The sequence below is a fragment of the Triturus cristatus genome, chromosome 6 (assembly GCF_964204655.1).
Source record: "Triturus cristatus chromosome 6, aTriCri1.1, whole genome shotgun sequence".
NCBI lineage: Eukaryota > Metazoa > Chordata > Amphibia > Caudata > Salamandridae > Triturus > Triturus cristatus.
In genome coordinates this window covers 216,269,466-216,287,456 of record NC_140589.1, presented here as the reverse complement: position 1 = coordinate 216,287,456, position 17,991 = coordinate 216,269,466, and the positions used below count along the sequence as shown (strand labels likewise).

At 40.2% G+C, this 17,991-nt stretch overlaps 1 protein-coding gene across 2 annotated transcripts in view; it reads left to right on the top strand.

Moving 5' to 3' along the window:
- LOC146816669 (adhesion G protein-coupled receptor F5-like) overlaps positions 1–17,991 on the top strand; it is a 675,219-nt gene that overhangs the window by 649,678 nt on the left and 7,550 nt on the right. For both annotated transcript variants that reach the window (XM_085610569.1, XM_085610570.1), the window contains exons 19-21: positions 3,645–3,662; positions 7,553–7,622; positions 13,530–13,622. In XM_085610569.1, coding sequence (XP_085466695.1) covers positions 3,645–3,662; positions 7,553–7,622; positions 13,530–13,622 — 181 coding nt within the window. The remainder of the gene's footprint in view (positions 1–3,644; positions 3,663–7,552; positions 7,623–13,529; positions 13,623–17,991) is intronic.

Genomic DNA, 17,991 nt, shown 5'->3' with positions numbered 1-17,991 from the left:
TAGATATCTCCAGAATTGAATACAGCTGCTGAACCCTATCTGGCCTACCAAAGACCTCCACGGCCCCCTTAAAACCTTCCCTCAACTCGGCAGCAAGACTCTTAACAGGCTCAAAATATTTTGACCACATCTCACCACATTTGAAGGCCCTGAACTGGTTTCCTTTTGAAGACAGACTCCAGCTCAAACTGGTCTGTGTCACGCACACAAACTCCCCGGCATATCTTGCCCAGAAAATCATGGTATCTGGGGGAGTCAGAAACTCCCGGTCCCCCAGAGACCGTGTGCTCCAGCCACCCCGCTTCCGTAAGGAAAAAACGTAGAACTGAGCTTTCTCTGGGGCTGCACCAAGAATCATGAACTCGCAACAGTCCTCCAACAGAAGAATGCCTTCTCTGTCAATCTTTCCTCCCATAACTCTCTTTCGTTTCGCACACCGCCTTGTGTCATTGCTTTTGATCCTATGCTAAATTTCCTGTTCTGCCTAGTTTCCCCTAGTCCTTGTACTGATTTATTACTCCTTCAAGTGTATTGCTGGTTCGCTCTTCTTTTTGCTGTCATATCTCCCCTCATATATAATTGCTGTTTTTTTCTATATATTGCTGAGATATCGCTGTGCTGATTATTGTATATAACTCTGGTTTTTGTCCTAATGTATTCACTTCCCTCTATCCCTATCCATGTGCGTTGCCTTAGTCAAACCTGTATACAACGTGTTATCCCTGTAAAGTGCTCTGATACCCTAACGGGTCACGTTCGCACTCTATAAAACCTCAAATAAATAAATAAAATATCATGATATCATGATCTGCTGTGCCATTGTAATTTTTCAACAAATTGTTTGTTGAAAAGTGTGAGAAAATCATTCTTTTTGTCCTGATCACTCCCAGTTTTTGGACTGATACTGGTGGTAACTAACTCAGGTTGTGCCCTGGACTCTGCTAACCAGTCCCAGGCCAGTGCTATGTTAGAAAAGGTATATGGTAATTAGGTGAAATTACAATGGTAGGACATGTAGGTTTAGAGGCCCAGCAGCTTTAATGCACTTAAGTGTACCTTCTGTGTTGCCTGCTGTCATTGCAGAAGGCAGCCCTGCTTTGCTTTTGAATCAAAGGTACTCCCAAAGTCTTAAACTACCTTATTTTTACATAGACACAACCCCTAAGGTCTCCCCTAAGCAAACAAGTGGTAGGGTGCCTTGTACCTATAAGCAGGGACATTTTAAAAAAGGTTTTGTATGGCCTGGCGAGTGAAAAACTGTCAATTTCATTGCACATTGGCTCCATAGGATAGCATGGGATTACTTTTATAATATATAGTTATTTACAGGAGTGAGTAAAAATAAACTTCAAAGTATAATAGTTATAATAAATCCAACAACTTGCCATGGTTAGATTTATTATAACTATCACAGAAAAGAAGTAATAGCGCTTGATTTTCTGATTAACCAGAATCCAGCCTTCCAGCAGCCCCTCCTGATTGGCCAGCTTTCACGGGTCGAGCCAAACTTCTACGATGAGGTGTGAAGTGGCCTGTTTAGAGACAAAGGGCATCTGGTGGGAGGAGATCTGCAGCTGCAGAGCAAAAGTTAGGATGGGGGTGGAGTAGCCAAACTGGTTTTTAAAGGGGGAATGACAGAACAGGACACAGGCTCAATCCCACATCCTGCACCCCAGCCAGACAAGAGCCAAGACAAGAGGGGAGTGTTAGGGAAACCTAGCCACACCAGTGGGTTGGCTTAGTCAGATCTTAACCTCCAGGAGTAACTTTCTCCATTTTGGAGTTTAAAGAATTGTGCTTTCTGGGACAAGAATATGCCACACTTTGGAGGACTTTTTTATACCTGAGGGTGGCACCCATTTGTCAGGGGTGCCCTTCAGCTTGTCACCCAGAAGTGTGGATAAATGTGGGAGAGCTGCCCAGCAACTCAGATCCCTGCCTGAAACTACAAGAAGAAGAAGGAATGACTTGCTGGAACCCTGGTTGACACCAAAAGGATTGCACTATAAATGACTGTACCTGCTGCACAGTTTGGAAATACAGCCTTGCTTTGCAAGTGAAGGAGTGAAAAGAGCTCCATCTGCATCATTTCCAGCAAAAATAAACCAGCTGACTACCTTGAGCTGGACTTTAAAGGATTTGGTCAGGTGCATTGTGGGAGACGTAGTCCCAACATCCCAAGCAGAAACTCAAAGTTTCTGGAACTTTGGATTGGTGTTGTGGGCACTTTGGAACCGCAAATGGACCTTCTGTAAGAAAATCCAGAAGTCCCATCATCGGCTTGAGATTCAGGTTTGAACCACTGAAGCTCTGTAGCTTTTTACCATTGACAAGACATTTAGGAGTTGACTGAGGCATTGTGCTGAGCCTAACCACTGTCGTTGATCCCAAAGTCGGCATTACGAGGAGCCTCACTCAGCGTCGAGAGAAAACCACCAAAAACGTGACTAAGTCAGAAGATAAAAACTTGACCGGGCCCTATAGCTAAATGTATCCGACCCACGCTCTACCATGATTGGCCAGATTTTTGATGGTGGTGAGAAACAGTAACATTTGACATTATGTACACCCATTTAAATTGGGCAGGTGGTCATGTAGCCATTTTTCCAACTGACCTCACTCCCCAGGGAAATCAGAGAAATGTGGCCATGGTGAAGACAGAGTATTCCCCACCATGGGCACACTGATGGTCCGCTCGTGATTAAATTTGGTAGGCACACCGCTATGTTGGGGAGGGTAGTCGATCGCTACTGCAACTGAGTTCCCTTTCCGTCAACATATAAATTGTCCCCTTAATCTCTGAAATGCTCAGTGGGGCCAGGCAACAGGCGGTGGCAGAGAAGGGCTCCAAGAGGTCAGATAGCCATTGGATGGTGTCCTGGTTGAGCTGTCAGCTTTTAGAGGGAAAGCTCAGAGTGGGAGAAATTAATCATTTACACCTACATACCACCTGCCTAGGGAGCGAACTGGTCGAATAGGTTCACTGGCGGGCTGGGACCCTTGGAATAGTGAGTATGGCTCTCCTGCCTCACGTCCTGTCAATACAAGAGGAACCGACGTTAATGGTATGTCCTTTAAGAACCGACTGTGTATCGGTACTGCTCTGTGGCTCACTCTACCTTTTTATCTCCATTTGAAAACTAGAGTGTGACTACAGGGAATGCTCCCACAGCCCCCTGACAAGTAATTATAGGTCGTAGATGGGGTAAGTGAAACCGAGTGTATGCACCTGAATACACCCGCTGCCGTTGAAATGCCTAAATTTGCACTACACCATTAAAAAGCGTATGCCGCGATACAAGTCATAACGAGCATAGTATTACTATATTTCTGCACAAATTCACCCTTTTTAGGCACAATTACCTTTGGTATCATGTCTGTGTTAGTCTATGACATTATTGAAAAAAAATTTATATTGTCTAGGCACTGACCCGAGGAAAATCCGGGGGGAAAAAAAAGGGTCACAAGAGTATATATTTATAAACACATAATAAACACAAAAACATTTTGACGACATGATATAAGATGATATAACAAAAATATATGTACAAAGTTATGCACTTGTAATGTATGTTACAAGTATGATCAAGATTGATAGAATGACATTAATCATGTTATTGTCCCTTTTGTGCTTTTTTCTACAGGGAAAGCTTACAAACACAGTAAGTACTTTTACATTTTGTATTAATTTGTATGCCACGGAAATTCTCTGGCACCACACGTTCACTTTGATAACAATGACAAGGTGATGCTACTGGGGGATCTCTTCTCTAGTACCGCCCTGAAGAATGCCCCGGGCCCACATGGACCAGTAAGTAGGGCAGAAACATGTTGGCGTAGTTGTGATAGGGTCATAGATCCACAACATCCATATTTCCCCTTCCCATAGTTTTTAGCTTCCCCACTCACCCCGCTACTAAAGGGATACCTAAGGAAGAGCAAGGGAATTTTTAATTTAAATGTAGCCCCCATAAAATAAAACCAAAATGTCTTCCAGGTGATCCCTGAAATATGGTTGAGCTCATACTGACCTGTAGAAGTCAGAGTGAACCCAATAATGAAGCACACCACTACTAGAGTAGGTGAGGGTTGTAAATAAAAAATAGGTTTTTCCTCTTCCCACCTCTGAAGGATTAGAAGGTCCCTTGCTGGCTAGATGCTTTTGCTGCCTTTTGCCCAGGGAACATTTATACATTCATACTTGGTCACATTTTTGGAGCTCAGATGTATCTGGTGGGGCAAGGATTCAGAATGATACTGAACAGAGCTTCACAAGGTCTGCTTCAGAAAAGCTCAGATTGGGAAAAAGCTCAGAGTTGGAGCAGCCTGAATCTTCGGCCCAACAACAATACACCTTTATCGGATTGACTTGGTATTTTTGTCTTAGTCCTCTGGATGTCTTTGCAGCCAAAATGGTTTTAAGATCCAGGTGTATCAGGATGCTCAGTGGAGTACACTTTGACACAGCCACGTATCCCAGGACATCAGGAACAGCACTTGGGGGTCAAGACTCACTGCAGCAGAAGCCAACAATGGGGCCCAGGGCATATCTAGTGGTAATTGGCCAGCTACGCTCTTCAGGAAAAGAAGCTTCTTGCAGCTTGTTATGTCCTTGTAGCTTAACAGGAGGTCAGCCAACAGATACTTGAAGTCCACTTCTTTGTTCTGGGTACAAGTGGGAACAAGCCCAGGTTCCTCTGAGGTCTCTGCACAGACATCAACAGCAGTTTCCTTCCTTTGTTCGTCTTCCACAGGTCCAGCAGTATTCTGAAGAGTATGTCTAGTGGTGTCTCATTTATGCCTGGCACTACCCTGAGGTGGGTCTCCTGGCCCCTCCCTAACCAAAAGGGAAGCAGTTTTCATGGGTAACCCTGCCCATATTTGCAGTAGCTCCTGTGTGTCCTACTGCAAACAATCAAACAGTGCTTCGCTCTGCCCAAATTGAAGATGTTGAAACTCTTCTCCTCTTGTGCACAACCAGTATGCCCAGCCCAGAGGTGTGGCCAGAGAAATGAGCACCACCTCTGTGATCTCTTTAAACCCATTCTTAGGTAAGCTCCTATCTCATTGGGATTGATGCCTGCCTGCTTGGGTAAGAAAAAAGAGCCCTCCCCATGTATCAGCTAACATTGTCCGGAAGCATGGAGGCAGGTAGGCTAATGGGAGGAACTTTGCACAAAACAAATATTTCATAGGAACGTTTCTCCTACATGGAGACCCAAAGGTCCTGACTCAACACAAGTTTCAGATCATGTGGCGCCATAGACTTGGGTTCCCTGAATCCAGGTAAAATGAACTTGGGATAGGGTGTATTTCAGCAACACACTAGGCCCCTCATTTATGGAGATTTGGTGTAGGGCAGCCAAGCAAGTCAGCTTGCTGCACTTCCCTATGCAAAAGTGAAAGGACAGGAATACACTGTGTTTATGCAATATGGTGCATTCCTGTCCTTTGCCGCTGTGCTGGCATGTTTTTGGCAGCCTAGAGCCAATGCAGCCACCCGTGCACCGTGGTGCTAGGATGCCTGTTTTGTTGCAGGGTTATTTTTGTGCAGAAAGGGGCACCTTCCTGCCCATAAACAATCCTAAGAGGTGTTTTCCTCTTTCTATGTGTGCTGCATTCTGCTATTTCTCCTTATTACACCTCATCTCAGGAAGGCTAAGTTTTAGGCACTTCTCCAGATTGACATGCTCTTGTAAATCTGGGGAAGTGTCAAAATCCATGGGTGTTGTAAGGGGCTTTTAAATATGCCCCTGGGTGTAGACACTCCACTCAGTTCAGGCAGAGCCTTTATTGTAGATTAGGCAACCAACAGTCCTGATAGATTTCTACTGTTCTTGTTACAGACACTAAAAGGCAAGAAATATGATGACTAAAGTTTGACCTCATAGAAAATTATTTCCTACGAGGTGTCCACTGTTTTTTGTATTGACTCCTATGAATAAAAAGTCTGTAAGGGACTCCCTGGTTAATTTTAATTTCTGTTTACTTCATTCGCTTGGCCAATCTACCTTGCACAGCTATCGAGTCAAGCATTCTGGACTCTGACTTGTGAAAACAAATCTGGCTAAGAGGTCCATGGAGCATCCCATTGGGCACTATAGCGCCACCCCGAGGAATATTACAGCCCAAGGATGAAGCATGCCACCAATTGATGGGGAAGGGCTCATGTTTCGCAATTAATTTACCTCTGATGACAGGCCCATGTTCAGTCTATTACAATGGATAGCATGAACCATGTTTCAGAACTCCACACATTGTAACATAATTGCTTTGTATGGGAAGACGTGTAATGGACCGCTAATTCACTCTTCCCATTATGTTAGCTAACATTTGCCTATGCCAGGGTAGGTTTCTTTGAAGTTAATCAGTTACCTTAGCATAGCCCTAATGGTCATCCTTCCAGAGGAACAGTAAACCTCCCCCATACAAGGCCTTTGACTCAGATCTGGGCACAAGTCCATACCTTATCATGGGGTCTATTCAGCTCCAGAGTGACAGAGCTCAAGTGAATGAGCCTACTGGGACTTTGACAAAGGAAAGGTAACTTTCTAAAAGTACTTTTTCCAAAATATGTATTACAAATCCAACTCAGCTTCACTGGCTCCCCAGTAACAAGTGCAGACATTTCAAACTTCTCACGCACAAATACCTAGCCCTATACAACACAGGACCAGAACACCTGAACAACCGCATATACTTCCACTAACCCACAAGACACGTACACTCTGCCTCACTCGCACACACTCCCTGCATCCATACTAGCAAAATTGGAGGTCCCCCATTCTCCTACATCGTACCCAAGACATGGAACGACCTCCCTAAACACATCAGAGCCTCCTCCTCACTTCTTAAGTTCCTCAAGAAGCTCAAGACATGCCTCTTCGTATGAACACCATGGGAACCACACACATACACACCTGCTCAAGTGCCTGGGTACTCTCTTAGTGGATGTGGGTGCTATACAAAGCAACAGAACATAACATAGCAATGGGCAAGTTTGGGTGTCCCATCTTAGAGAATCATGTCACCAGCTCATTTAAATTACATCCAGGCCTATACAAAAGGCCTTTATGTATCTGTGTGTACGTGTGTGTATACAGTGTATTATGACATGAATTCCCACTACACAACAAAAGCAGTCTGTATGAAATATCTAAAAGTATAATGTTATGAAAATTACATTTCTTAACACTGAGGAGTACAAATGATGAAAGTGCACAATACGTATGTGTTTTGTCCGAAATAAGGTAAAACTGGTGGTATTCACAAAGTAAAATGTAAATTTAGAATGTACAGACATGCACCGAAGCAAAACAGAGATTTCAACTTTTGTTCTCATTCTCAAAGATCTAATAATAGTTCTGGCACATGCTTGTTAACCCTAATGTTAAACAAAGGTGTTAAATATTTACTATGTGTTTCTAAATGTTTTCTGATTCTCAGAAGCAATAAAACTGGTATTTCAAAAATGCAATTCTTTTTTTTCTAATGCAGTTCCTTTTCACACCTTTGTTATGAGGAGTTTTACTTTCTTGGTTTTATTTTGCAGTTGTCCACCATCAGTAATGTAACAGAACCAACTGTGACAAAACCAAAAGCAAAATTCTTTGGCAAAGGAGGTATGTAAAAAAAAAAGAAAATCTTCAAAAATGTAAGTGAATTATGTCCTTCTTGTCTTTATTTTGTATCATAAAAAATCTTCATACTTTCAAAATACCCTTTTTCAGGATTGATAGAGGAGAATTGTTTTTTGGCTGTGACAGTAATCTGTATTATACGTGCCACCTTTATTCAATTACATTAGGCCTCCATTCCACTGATGCCCTCTAATTCCATAGCCCCCCTTGTCCCCTTATGTCCACCCTGGAGCCAGTTCTATCCACCTAACCCCTGTATCATTGTTACCAAACCTGAAATAGTAATGTTATCAACATTTTATTTAATTGATGCATTCTCTGTGCCTTTTCCTCATTGCAGTACAACTCTTAGATGCATCTTGATGCTAGACACAATAATAAAGAAATACACTTCCCATTAGTTGAATGCTACAAAATTCATAATTAAAATTTGGAATGATTGAGTATAATTATTAAAGGGTTAAAACAGAGAATAAAACAAATAATAAAACAAGCTAGCTTTCAGGCAGAAATCAAATGACTATGCTGACTGTTAGAAGCATAAGGGGTTACATTTCCGAAATAACAGCCTAAGCATCTGAAGTTGTCTTGTTAATGTTATCAGATTTGTAGAGCACATGGCTGCCCCAGCGACGGGGCGTCCTAGCTCTGGATCCACAGGAAAGGCAGAAAGGTGGGGAAAGATGCATCTGGGAGCAATCAGGGGAAGAGCCAGGCCTTGACTGCCTTCCTAAACACCCTATGGTCTTGTAGGTTCCTGATGGTACTTGGGATAGCATTCCAGAGAGACACAGTTAGAGCCCAGAAAGAGCGTCCGCCCACCCGTGCTCTTCTGACACGGGGGGTACACACCAATAGTTGGTTTGATGAGCGGAGGGCACGTTCTAGTTTATAGGGAATGAGAAGGTTGGTTAATCCTATTCTACCCAAGAATCGTTACAGGTGTTAGACTCAAGGCCCTCGAGTGACCCAGAGGCAGAACTACCAATGCCGGGGGTATCGTAAATTCCTGACTGGGGAAATGATTTCAAAATTTTATGGACCATGAGAACCCCCTTAGAAATGAGAAATTATAAGGGAATCAATAATTATGGACCCAATCCCCCAGTTATTCCTCATTTTCTAACAGATGTTATCAACACTATGTTACAATTCTGATGGGGTAACTGCTGTTACTGGCCGCAACAGCATTAAGAGGCCAGTCAAAGTGGGGCCTAAGACATTAACATATTTTGACTATAGTTGACTATAGTTTCATTACAAGGCACACGAAATCCCAGACTCTGTAACTGCAAGTATGGCTCTCTTAAGCATAGTATACACTTTGACAAGACTTGATTAATATTCAATTTTCTTACTTTCAAAAATGTAGAGACAGAATAATATACCATATATGGCCGGAGTGATAAATCTACATCTAACGACGTAGGTTGTGTTGTTTACCCGGGAAATGATTAGCTAGCACCTCCTTGTTGACTCAAAATATTGGATTGGGGGTTTTTATTTGTTAAGTTAAGTATGTGGTGTTTGATTTTTGGCCAAAAGAATAATTATATTTTCAGGGATGCTGCTGAATAAAGACTGGAACAAAAGTAATATTCATAAACTCTGTTCTGGATCTTATTGTACCCTCATGGTAACAAATGTACTTCTTAATTTCTGGAATCAAGTATGGCCATATCGGAAAATAGGGTTTGGTTTTTATATATGTTCTTACACATTTGTTGTCAAACTGATAGTGATGATCTGTACAATTCTTTATATTTTAATACTACAGCAATGCAGTATTCTTCACACCTGCTTTGAAATACACATAATTAAGCTAAACTATTCATAATTAGAGAATGTTTATTTTAGCAGAATGCCTTGACTACTGTGAAGGTATTTACAAAGATTTATATCCTTCTAATGTATACTTGGGTATACACAAGAAACAATTTGTGAACATAATTTCTACAACAAGTTTAACTTAAATGCAGAAATGACTTGTCTTAAGATTGCAAAATGTTTTACACCTGTGTAATATAACATCAATAAGGTATTTTTTTGTTAACTACTTTTTATTGTGGAAACAGACGGCAATCATAAAATAAATAACATTTGAATAAATTAACAACATTTTAGGCATGAAAGAAAAACATATGTAGTGAGATTTTTTCTTCTTGTAAAAAAAATGAAAAAGAAGTAAGTATGTAGGAGCAAGCAAAATAAACAAAATAGAAAGGAAGATATAGAGTAAGAAGAGATGAAAAGAGGAGTAAGTTAAGAGATTGAAGTACAGAGAGAGCAAAGTAGTAAAGGGTAACCAATATAGATCAGAATGAATCGAATCTTTGATGTCAAGTTAAAGAAGATACAGTATGTATTCTATGTTCATCACATACAAAATTCCACCATGTGAGTACAGTTTAGAAACGTCTTTTCAACACAAAGTATAACTTTAAGAGCAAGTGCAATGAAAAGATCAAACAATAGAGTTTTGGGAGGTAAATGATCAAACTTCGGTGATAAAGAACTTTAAAAAAACATTATGTAATGTAAGTGGTACATTACATTAAAAAATCTTTCAACATTTAGTCTAAATTAAAGTTCAAAAGGTTGCAACAAGACAACAGTTGTATAACATATGGATTGAAGAACCAATATATTTAGAACATGACCAGCATAAAGGGGAAGCAGATGAGTCAAATTTTGCATCCGATTCTGTAGTGAGAGCAGTTGTATTGAAGATAAAAGAGAGTGACTCCATAATGCAAACGGTTTTAGAGATATTGAGTAGTCTAAGACAAATTTTGTCCCAGAATTGTTGAGACAGAGAAAGAGATACATTGGTTTCCAATGCCTATTCAAGAGGACTTTTAGTTCAGATGGAAATAGAGGATATTAGTACCTTGTATGTGAGGGCAGCTTTGGGACTATTGTCATGCAAAACCGTATCTAGAGGTATAACAGGTACATGTGTTAATTTGGAATGCATTTGGTTTTTGCAAAGCAACACTGGAGAGAAGAGGACAGCCGCTTAAATTCCTACAAGAAGAATTCAGGTAATTGATAGTGTAGCTGTAAGTAGTCAAATGATACAATAGAATTATCTTTCACATTAAAAAAATTGTTATGAAGTAAATGGTGGGACATATTAAAATGGAGTGTTGGAGATAAAAGTAAAGTTTGACAAATGAATGACATCTTTAAAGGAAAAGCCATTCAGTAAGGAGCATTGAAAAGTAATCCACATTGGAATAGATTGAGCTTTACAATTGTTAATTATAGCATCAAATTGGCGCATCATAAAAGAGGAATGGTAAAGCACAAAATCGGGGAATTTAATGCCCCCTTCACATCTCGGGCACTCGAATTTAGAGAGAGCAATATGCTTGTTTCTCCATAGGAATTTCATACAAATGGAGTCAATTTGCTTGAAATATTAGCTAGGGATTTTAAAAGGTAACATAGAGATGGTATTAAGCATGTGTGGAACAATCACCATTTTAATGGTATCAAGTCTCCCCCACCATAATAGATTTAGTGGAGACCAAGTTAGGAGTAATGCTTGCAATTTGGATGTTAGCATGGTGAAGTTATCGCAAAGTGTGTCTGATATGGTGGAAGAAAACAAAATACCAAGGTAGCTTTGAGGGACATCATGTAAAGCTGACAAACCTGTGTTAATAGTAAAGAGAATTCAATGGTAAAATATTGTTTTAATCAAATTAAGTTTATAACATGAGATTGAGATGCTAGAATTTAATGATATCTCTTGTAAAAAGGGATCCAGAGAACTCAAAGGATTAGGCATATAAATTAGAATGTCATCCACATATGCAAACAATTTAACCTCCAGAGAGCCATGTTTGATGCCAGATATATGTGAATTCCACCATATGCTTTCCAAGAATGGCTCTAAGCAGAGGACAAATAACAAAGAGGAAACGGGGCACCCTTGTCAAGTGTCTCTGTTTAGATTAAAGTAAGCCAAAAAATATCCATTAACAAAACTACTAGCACGGGGTTTGGAATAAAGTAATTTTATAAACTAAATAAATGTTAGGCCAAAACCAAACCATAGATGGGTAGAAACATAGATTACCAATTAATCTGGTCAAAAGCTTTTTCAGCATTTGGAAAGAGGGCCATAAGAAGAGCATCAATTTTTCCAGCAAGACCTACAAAATGTGAAAGCATTCTGGCATCGTCTGCACCTAGGCTATTCTTAAAAAATCTAGATTGGTCAGGTTCAACAAGAAGAGGTTAAATGGCTTCTATGCAGGATGCTAAAATGTGGGCAAAGATCTTACAATCGTAGTCGATCAGGGAAATGGGCCTTTAATTTTTACAGGGTTTTGGATCTTTGTTTTGTTTGGAGATTAGGACTATCAGGGCTTTTACAAAGAAGCCACTAACCTTGGAATCAGAGAGAAAAGAGTTAAATATTTCTAATAATTAGGGAGTAAAAATGAGGAGAGAGACAATATAAGTTCAATAGAGTACCCGGAGCAGGTACCTTAGCTCTTTTCAGAGATTTAATTGCTGCCAAAACCTCCTGAATTGTAATGTCAGCCTCCAACTCAGCAAATGTGTCTGTAAGAGATGGTGGTATAGGAAGCCCATCAAAGAAGTGCTTTATATAGTGTTTTATAAAAGGATTAAAAGGCAGTAGATATATTCGGATTGGAGATCCATGAGGACTTATCAAGCTCAATAATAATGGGGCCAATAGTCTTATGCTCTTTATTTATCTTTATTTTATTTTATTTATTTGTTTGTTTATGTATTTGATTAAACATTAAACATTTTTAAATACTTTAGTGAAGGTTATATTTTGTGAAAGTCTGGGCAAGAAAGGCCTCATGACTGAAAGTGTGTAAAAAATCTACATTAATCTATTCCGTTTCACAGTCTTTTTTTATTTGTGTTGTACACGTATAAAACTTATTTAAAATATAGCATAACTAGTTGCCATTGCCAGAAAGGCATGCAGGTCCTGGAACATAAACAGTTGCCTCCGGAAGGTATTTCTTAGAGTATCCCCCTTTTTTTAGGGTGCATCACCTTTCCAACATTTGGAGTTATTTAATTCTCAAAAAAAGTCAGTGATATCCTTCTTTGTGATTACTCCTAGGCATTACATAAATGTATTACTTTCTTGAAATACATAAAGAAATCAATGAGTATTTCAGTGACTGACCTAGCAGCCCAGGTGTGCTGACATGTGTAACCTTTTACAGATTAGCAAATATAAATGAGCTTAATATCCAGAGTGAAACCCAGGAGTTCTGCAGGAGCAACACTTGTCTGTCCACTCCCAAGTGAGCTGTATTCAGGGTATTGGGAATCACAACAGCACCATGGCTACAGTTCAATAGGGGCATGGGTATGGTGAGACAAAAAGAAAACAGCACAGGTATTCACCTGTTTCTAGAAGCTACAGCTTCTTCTTAACGCTGTGTTCTCATGGACATGTCCCATATCTAATTCCTCATGTTGATCTTCTGCCCCGAACCGTGTCCTCCAAAAAACAGACTCACAGTTATCTTTAATTTCTTAGCTTAGCATTCGAAATAACAATGCAAAGATTTCCACAAGTCTAAAAACATAGTGATCATAAGATACTGATCAATAACCTCTGGCTAGTCCATTTGTTTTAAATACATTCGTAGTGTGTGAAAATGTCAATGACAAAACAATAGTCCACTCTTGTTGTCTCACTGTCTTATAAATGTTCTGTGATGGATTTTCAAAAGTTTCTTGCTTCCTCTCCTGACTTTTATTCATAAAGCTCACTAAGTCGCCATTCACCACATCTTTCAAAACAATGTAGCGCACTAACCAGTCTTGAATCTTCACAGGAGGAGTATTTGCTTTACTGTATTGTTTTTTCTTTTGTTTCAGAGTCTATCAATGATTGGAGGACACTCCCTGATGTCATCGCCACCAACCGGGTTACAGCAGTCTCTTGCAACAATAGCTCCACTTCAGGATCAGGTGAATCTCTCTTCCTATAGTATCTTATTGGGGCATTTAAAGGCAAGCAACAGTTGCAATATAGGGCTCAGTATTCATAGTATCTGGCCCAAGATGGGTTCCAAGATTTGGAATGCTGAGATCTTGAGGGAACTTGAAAGAGATGATTGTTGAGAAATCTCTCTAAACTCAGGAAACTGGGTGCAGGAGAGGATCTGCAGCAAGTGTGACAGACAAACATTGTGCCTGTTGGTTTGACAGTGTCAAAATCTGAATTAAAATGCTCTCCATGATGACATGCAGCTGAATAGTTAAAATTAGCCACAATACACTCATAGAGGGGAAAGGGGATTGAGATAAACAAGAGAGACTGAGAAGGTCAAGTCATTTATGCTAAAAAAAACTTTGAATGCAATTCAGGCCCACAAATCTACACTGGGAAACTACAGACCCATAAGTCTGATTGACAATATCCAGAAAGTCTACAGTATGCACATTTTATCTAGACTATGGGACTGGATCTCCCAAGCTAAAGTGTTATACCACTTACAGGCGGAATTCAGATCCAATACTTGTACCATTGATCAGATTGTGAGATTCCTGTCTATTATGTGGAAGATAGTTGACATTGATCGTGGATTGCTGTATGTTGCCTTTCTGGATCTGCAAGCTGCATTTGATCTTCCACCAAGGGCAATACTTTGGGCGGCTTTGCATAAGATCAGGGGTCTGCACGGACTATTGTCCCTAATACAGGCTTTAAATACAGAACGTTTTATGAGGGTTCAGAGGGGCCCAGAGGGGAATTGACAGAAAACAGAGAGGAGTAAGACAAGGTTGTATTTTGCCCCCTACGCTCTTTCTTTTGTATATAAATGCTGCATCCCGTATCTTTTAAATGGTGAAAATGAATCCCCAAAGGTAAAGGATTACCAAATACTGTGCTTCCTTTTTGTAGATAATACTTTGTTATTATCAAAGACTCCTCATCTATAAATTCTTCTGGCCAAATCTAACACTTTTGTTTAGAGCTTGGCCTGGAAATTAATAGTAACAAAACTAAGTACATGGTCTTTGGTGCCAAGAGGAAAACTTCCAAGAGTAAGGTATCCTTATGGGGGAGGCATTGCACAGGGTTTTACTATTTGGGCGCAAAGTGTTATGACTTTAAAACCAAGAGCAGGGTCTGTCATAAGTTTTGCCAATCTATCACCCACTTTTGCTACCCCCCCCCCCCCCCTTGGAGATATATAAGATTCAGGCTTGTGGTGTAGCTATGTATGGGGTAGATTTAGTAGGGGCACTGTAACCTTAACACACTCGAAAAAACTGAAAATACCTTTATAAAGACCCTTTTTAGATTCCCCACCAGTGCTTCGACGCTACTAATTAGACCTGACCTAAACCTACTATTCATTTCAGACATTGCTATGCTGCGACCTATGGAATATTGGATAAGGGTCTGGACCAATGACGATTTAGGTCTCTAGAGGGATTGTGTTAGAGTCGTATTAGATGACTACCATGTTGGGAGGTTTCCCTGCCTTGTCCATAGTAAAAATGGGCTATTTAAGTTGGGTCTGTAAGATTTTTGGCTGCAGCCTTCTGCATTACCCCAAGGTGCTCAGGATAAGCCAGAAATGTCCTTTTGGAATTTTGTATTAGGAGCTAAACTTTCTGCTGCTTCCCCTGGTACCCTGGTAGACTCCTTCTTGATGTTTAAATGTGTACCTGAGTATGAGTAATACCTGAATATGGTTATTAACCCTGCTGCACTTGCACTTTATAAAAAATTTAAATTGGGCATCTTATCGTTGGCCATGTTTACCCACTCCAGGACGAAAAAGGCAATTATATTGAATCTGTGCCAGGTGGGTTGTCAAGTACCAGAGAGGATTGAACACTTGTTATTTTTCTGTAAGGGCTATGCTAAACAGCAATTACACTGGAATATTACTCTTTGTAAACCAACATCAGAGACTGTGGGGTGTATTCAATCGCAAGATATCTCTCGGTCATATGGCACATAAGGATAAAGCATATCTTTTCACACCTAATATCTTGTCACAAATGTATTTATGATTGGTTTCAAATCCTTTTCATTGATATCTTACCTAAATTTATTTGCAGGAATTGAATTGACCTTATTTGCTTTGGGATTTGTTTTTAAATATACTCTACTAATTTGTATTGTTATTAGGAATTTTAAATTGTGATGAGACTTGTATTGTTGGTCTGTAATTTCCCACATGATTTTGTATTTCCTAAGAAAATGTTTAAAATGAATTTGTATGTTTTATTATATCTCAATTCTAAATGTTTTACATTCTACCTTTTATGGCTCTATCGAACCAAAATAGAGGAAATATATTACTCAGTAGTCTGTGATGTTGTCCTAGTAAAGCTCCATATCCGCACCACATTCTTGATTGTACTTTCTGGAGGAGAGGGCAACTAGGTATTGTTCAGCATCTACAATCAGGCATACCAACAGACATGATCATTAGAATTTTCAGAATATCATTTGATTAATCAATCTTGACATTTTGAACATATGGAAAATACTGAATGTGGCATTCTTTTACATCTTTAAATGTACTCTAGATTACTCCGCGTAAGCAATTTCCTATTTCTGTCTCTATTTAAGTGGTTTGCACACTTTTTCAACATACTTCTCTCATCAAAATATTGCTGTCTTTTCCAATATCCAAAATATAAACACAAGCAAATATCATAAGACTTTCTCAACTGAAAAAATTAGGAATACCCTTGGTATGCACACCTAAATAAATGGGTAGCGATAACTGGAAAATGGGGATTTTGTTGAATATTTCTCTCAAGGAGTAGGTGCACCAACTAGACTACTACTTATTTTGTCAGAAAAACAGTTAAAGTACATGACACACTCTTCATGAAAGCTCGATGAAACCTTGGTCAGCTTGTGCTTGATTTTAGTCTAGACCACTGACCTCAGTTACAAGTTATAGTGTCCTCTATCTTTGAATTTCTTTCTCCATATCCTCCGCTGTACTTGAACAATAATTCCTGGAAAGTCTTCATGAAAGGAAGTTCATGACTCCATTGGTGATATTTCTTTACTCTGTTCCATTTTGACACTTTGCTTTTTGTATTTATGGCGCTGATTCTGGTGTTCATGACAGAGTGGTCATAAACTGGACCTGATATAAACCACACTCCCTCTTTATCCCTGAATGGAGGGGGACCACTGGAGTGACAGGTTGTACAAAAGTCTAATTTAAAGGGAAACAAGGAATATTTGAATGGCATTGTCTTTGGGTGAAACGGATAAACTTAAATTACCCTACGTGTTGAGAATGGTTGCTGTTAAATGGGGGTCTTTCTTGAAGGGCACAGGGGGGAAACCTTGGTTCTCTGGGGGACAAACATGAAGGTAGATGCTGTGCACAGACACGAAGGATCATATCCAAGGCTTACAGGAAGCATGGGCTGAAATTGTAGAAGATCATTGCAGGGCCTGACACTTTAAGCCCTTTCCCAGGCTCCTCTCGATTCTGGTACTGACTTGCATCTCACCCACAAGACCTATGCCAGTTCCTTTTGCACCAACGCTAATACCGACTTCACTGGCACTGGTAGCAGACCCGATTGTGACACCCATGCCAGATCTCAAACAGGCATTAGCTCAGGCTTGACTGATTTCATGCTACGAAATCACGAAAGCACAAATGGTTGTTATACTGCTGGACTCTAATCCAATGCCTCACAAACATCTGCAGAGGCCCACTTTCTTTTTGGTTCTGTTTCTAACCCTTTACAAGAATCACACAGGGAACCTCATGATACTGATGATGAAGTGGAGGGCATGAGTTACTCCCCCCCTATACTGATGATGTATTATACTTGGATTTACACAATGCTTGAATAGGCACATGGGCCACCAACAGAAAAAGTCCCTCATCTGCACTGGTGGTCCAGAAGTATGCTGAGGTGTTAGATCTGCGGTTGTCCTTCATTAAGAGAAAAACAAACAACATCACCTGAGCCCTTGCTACTATTTAATTAAGATTGCTGTTCCTCATGCTTTGATGGCATCATGGTCCAAGCCTTGATCTTGCCCACCAGCTGGTCAGTATCCCAATGAAATACACCTCCATCCAGCGATTCAGACTTCCTAGCCAAGTGCCCTATGCCTGAGAGCCTCATTGAGCAGGCTTCTACTACCAAGGTCAATACTAACTACTTTCCAGCCAACTATCCTAATATGGAATCCAAAAGGCTCAACACATTTGGCAAAGCATGATTTCTTCTGCAAGCTAGGCCCCTGTATCCATTAATAAATGTTGTTTACTGGGGTATACTCACCCTCCCTGGGACATGGCCAGCAAGACCACACCAGTGGTGCCAGAGA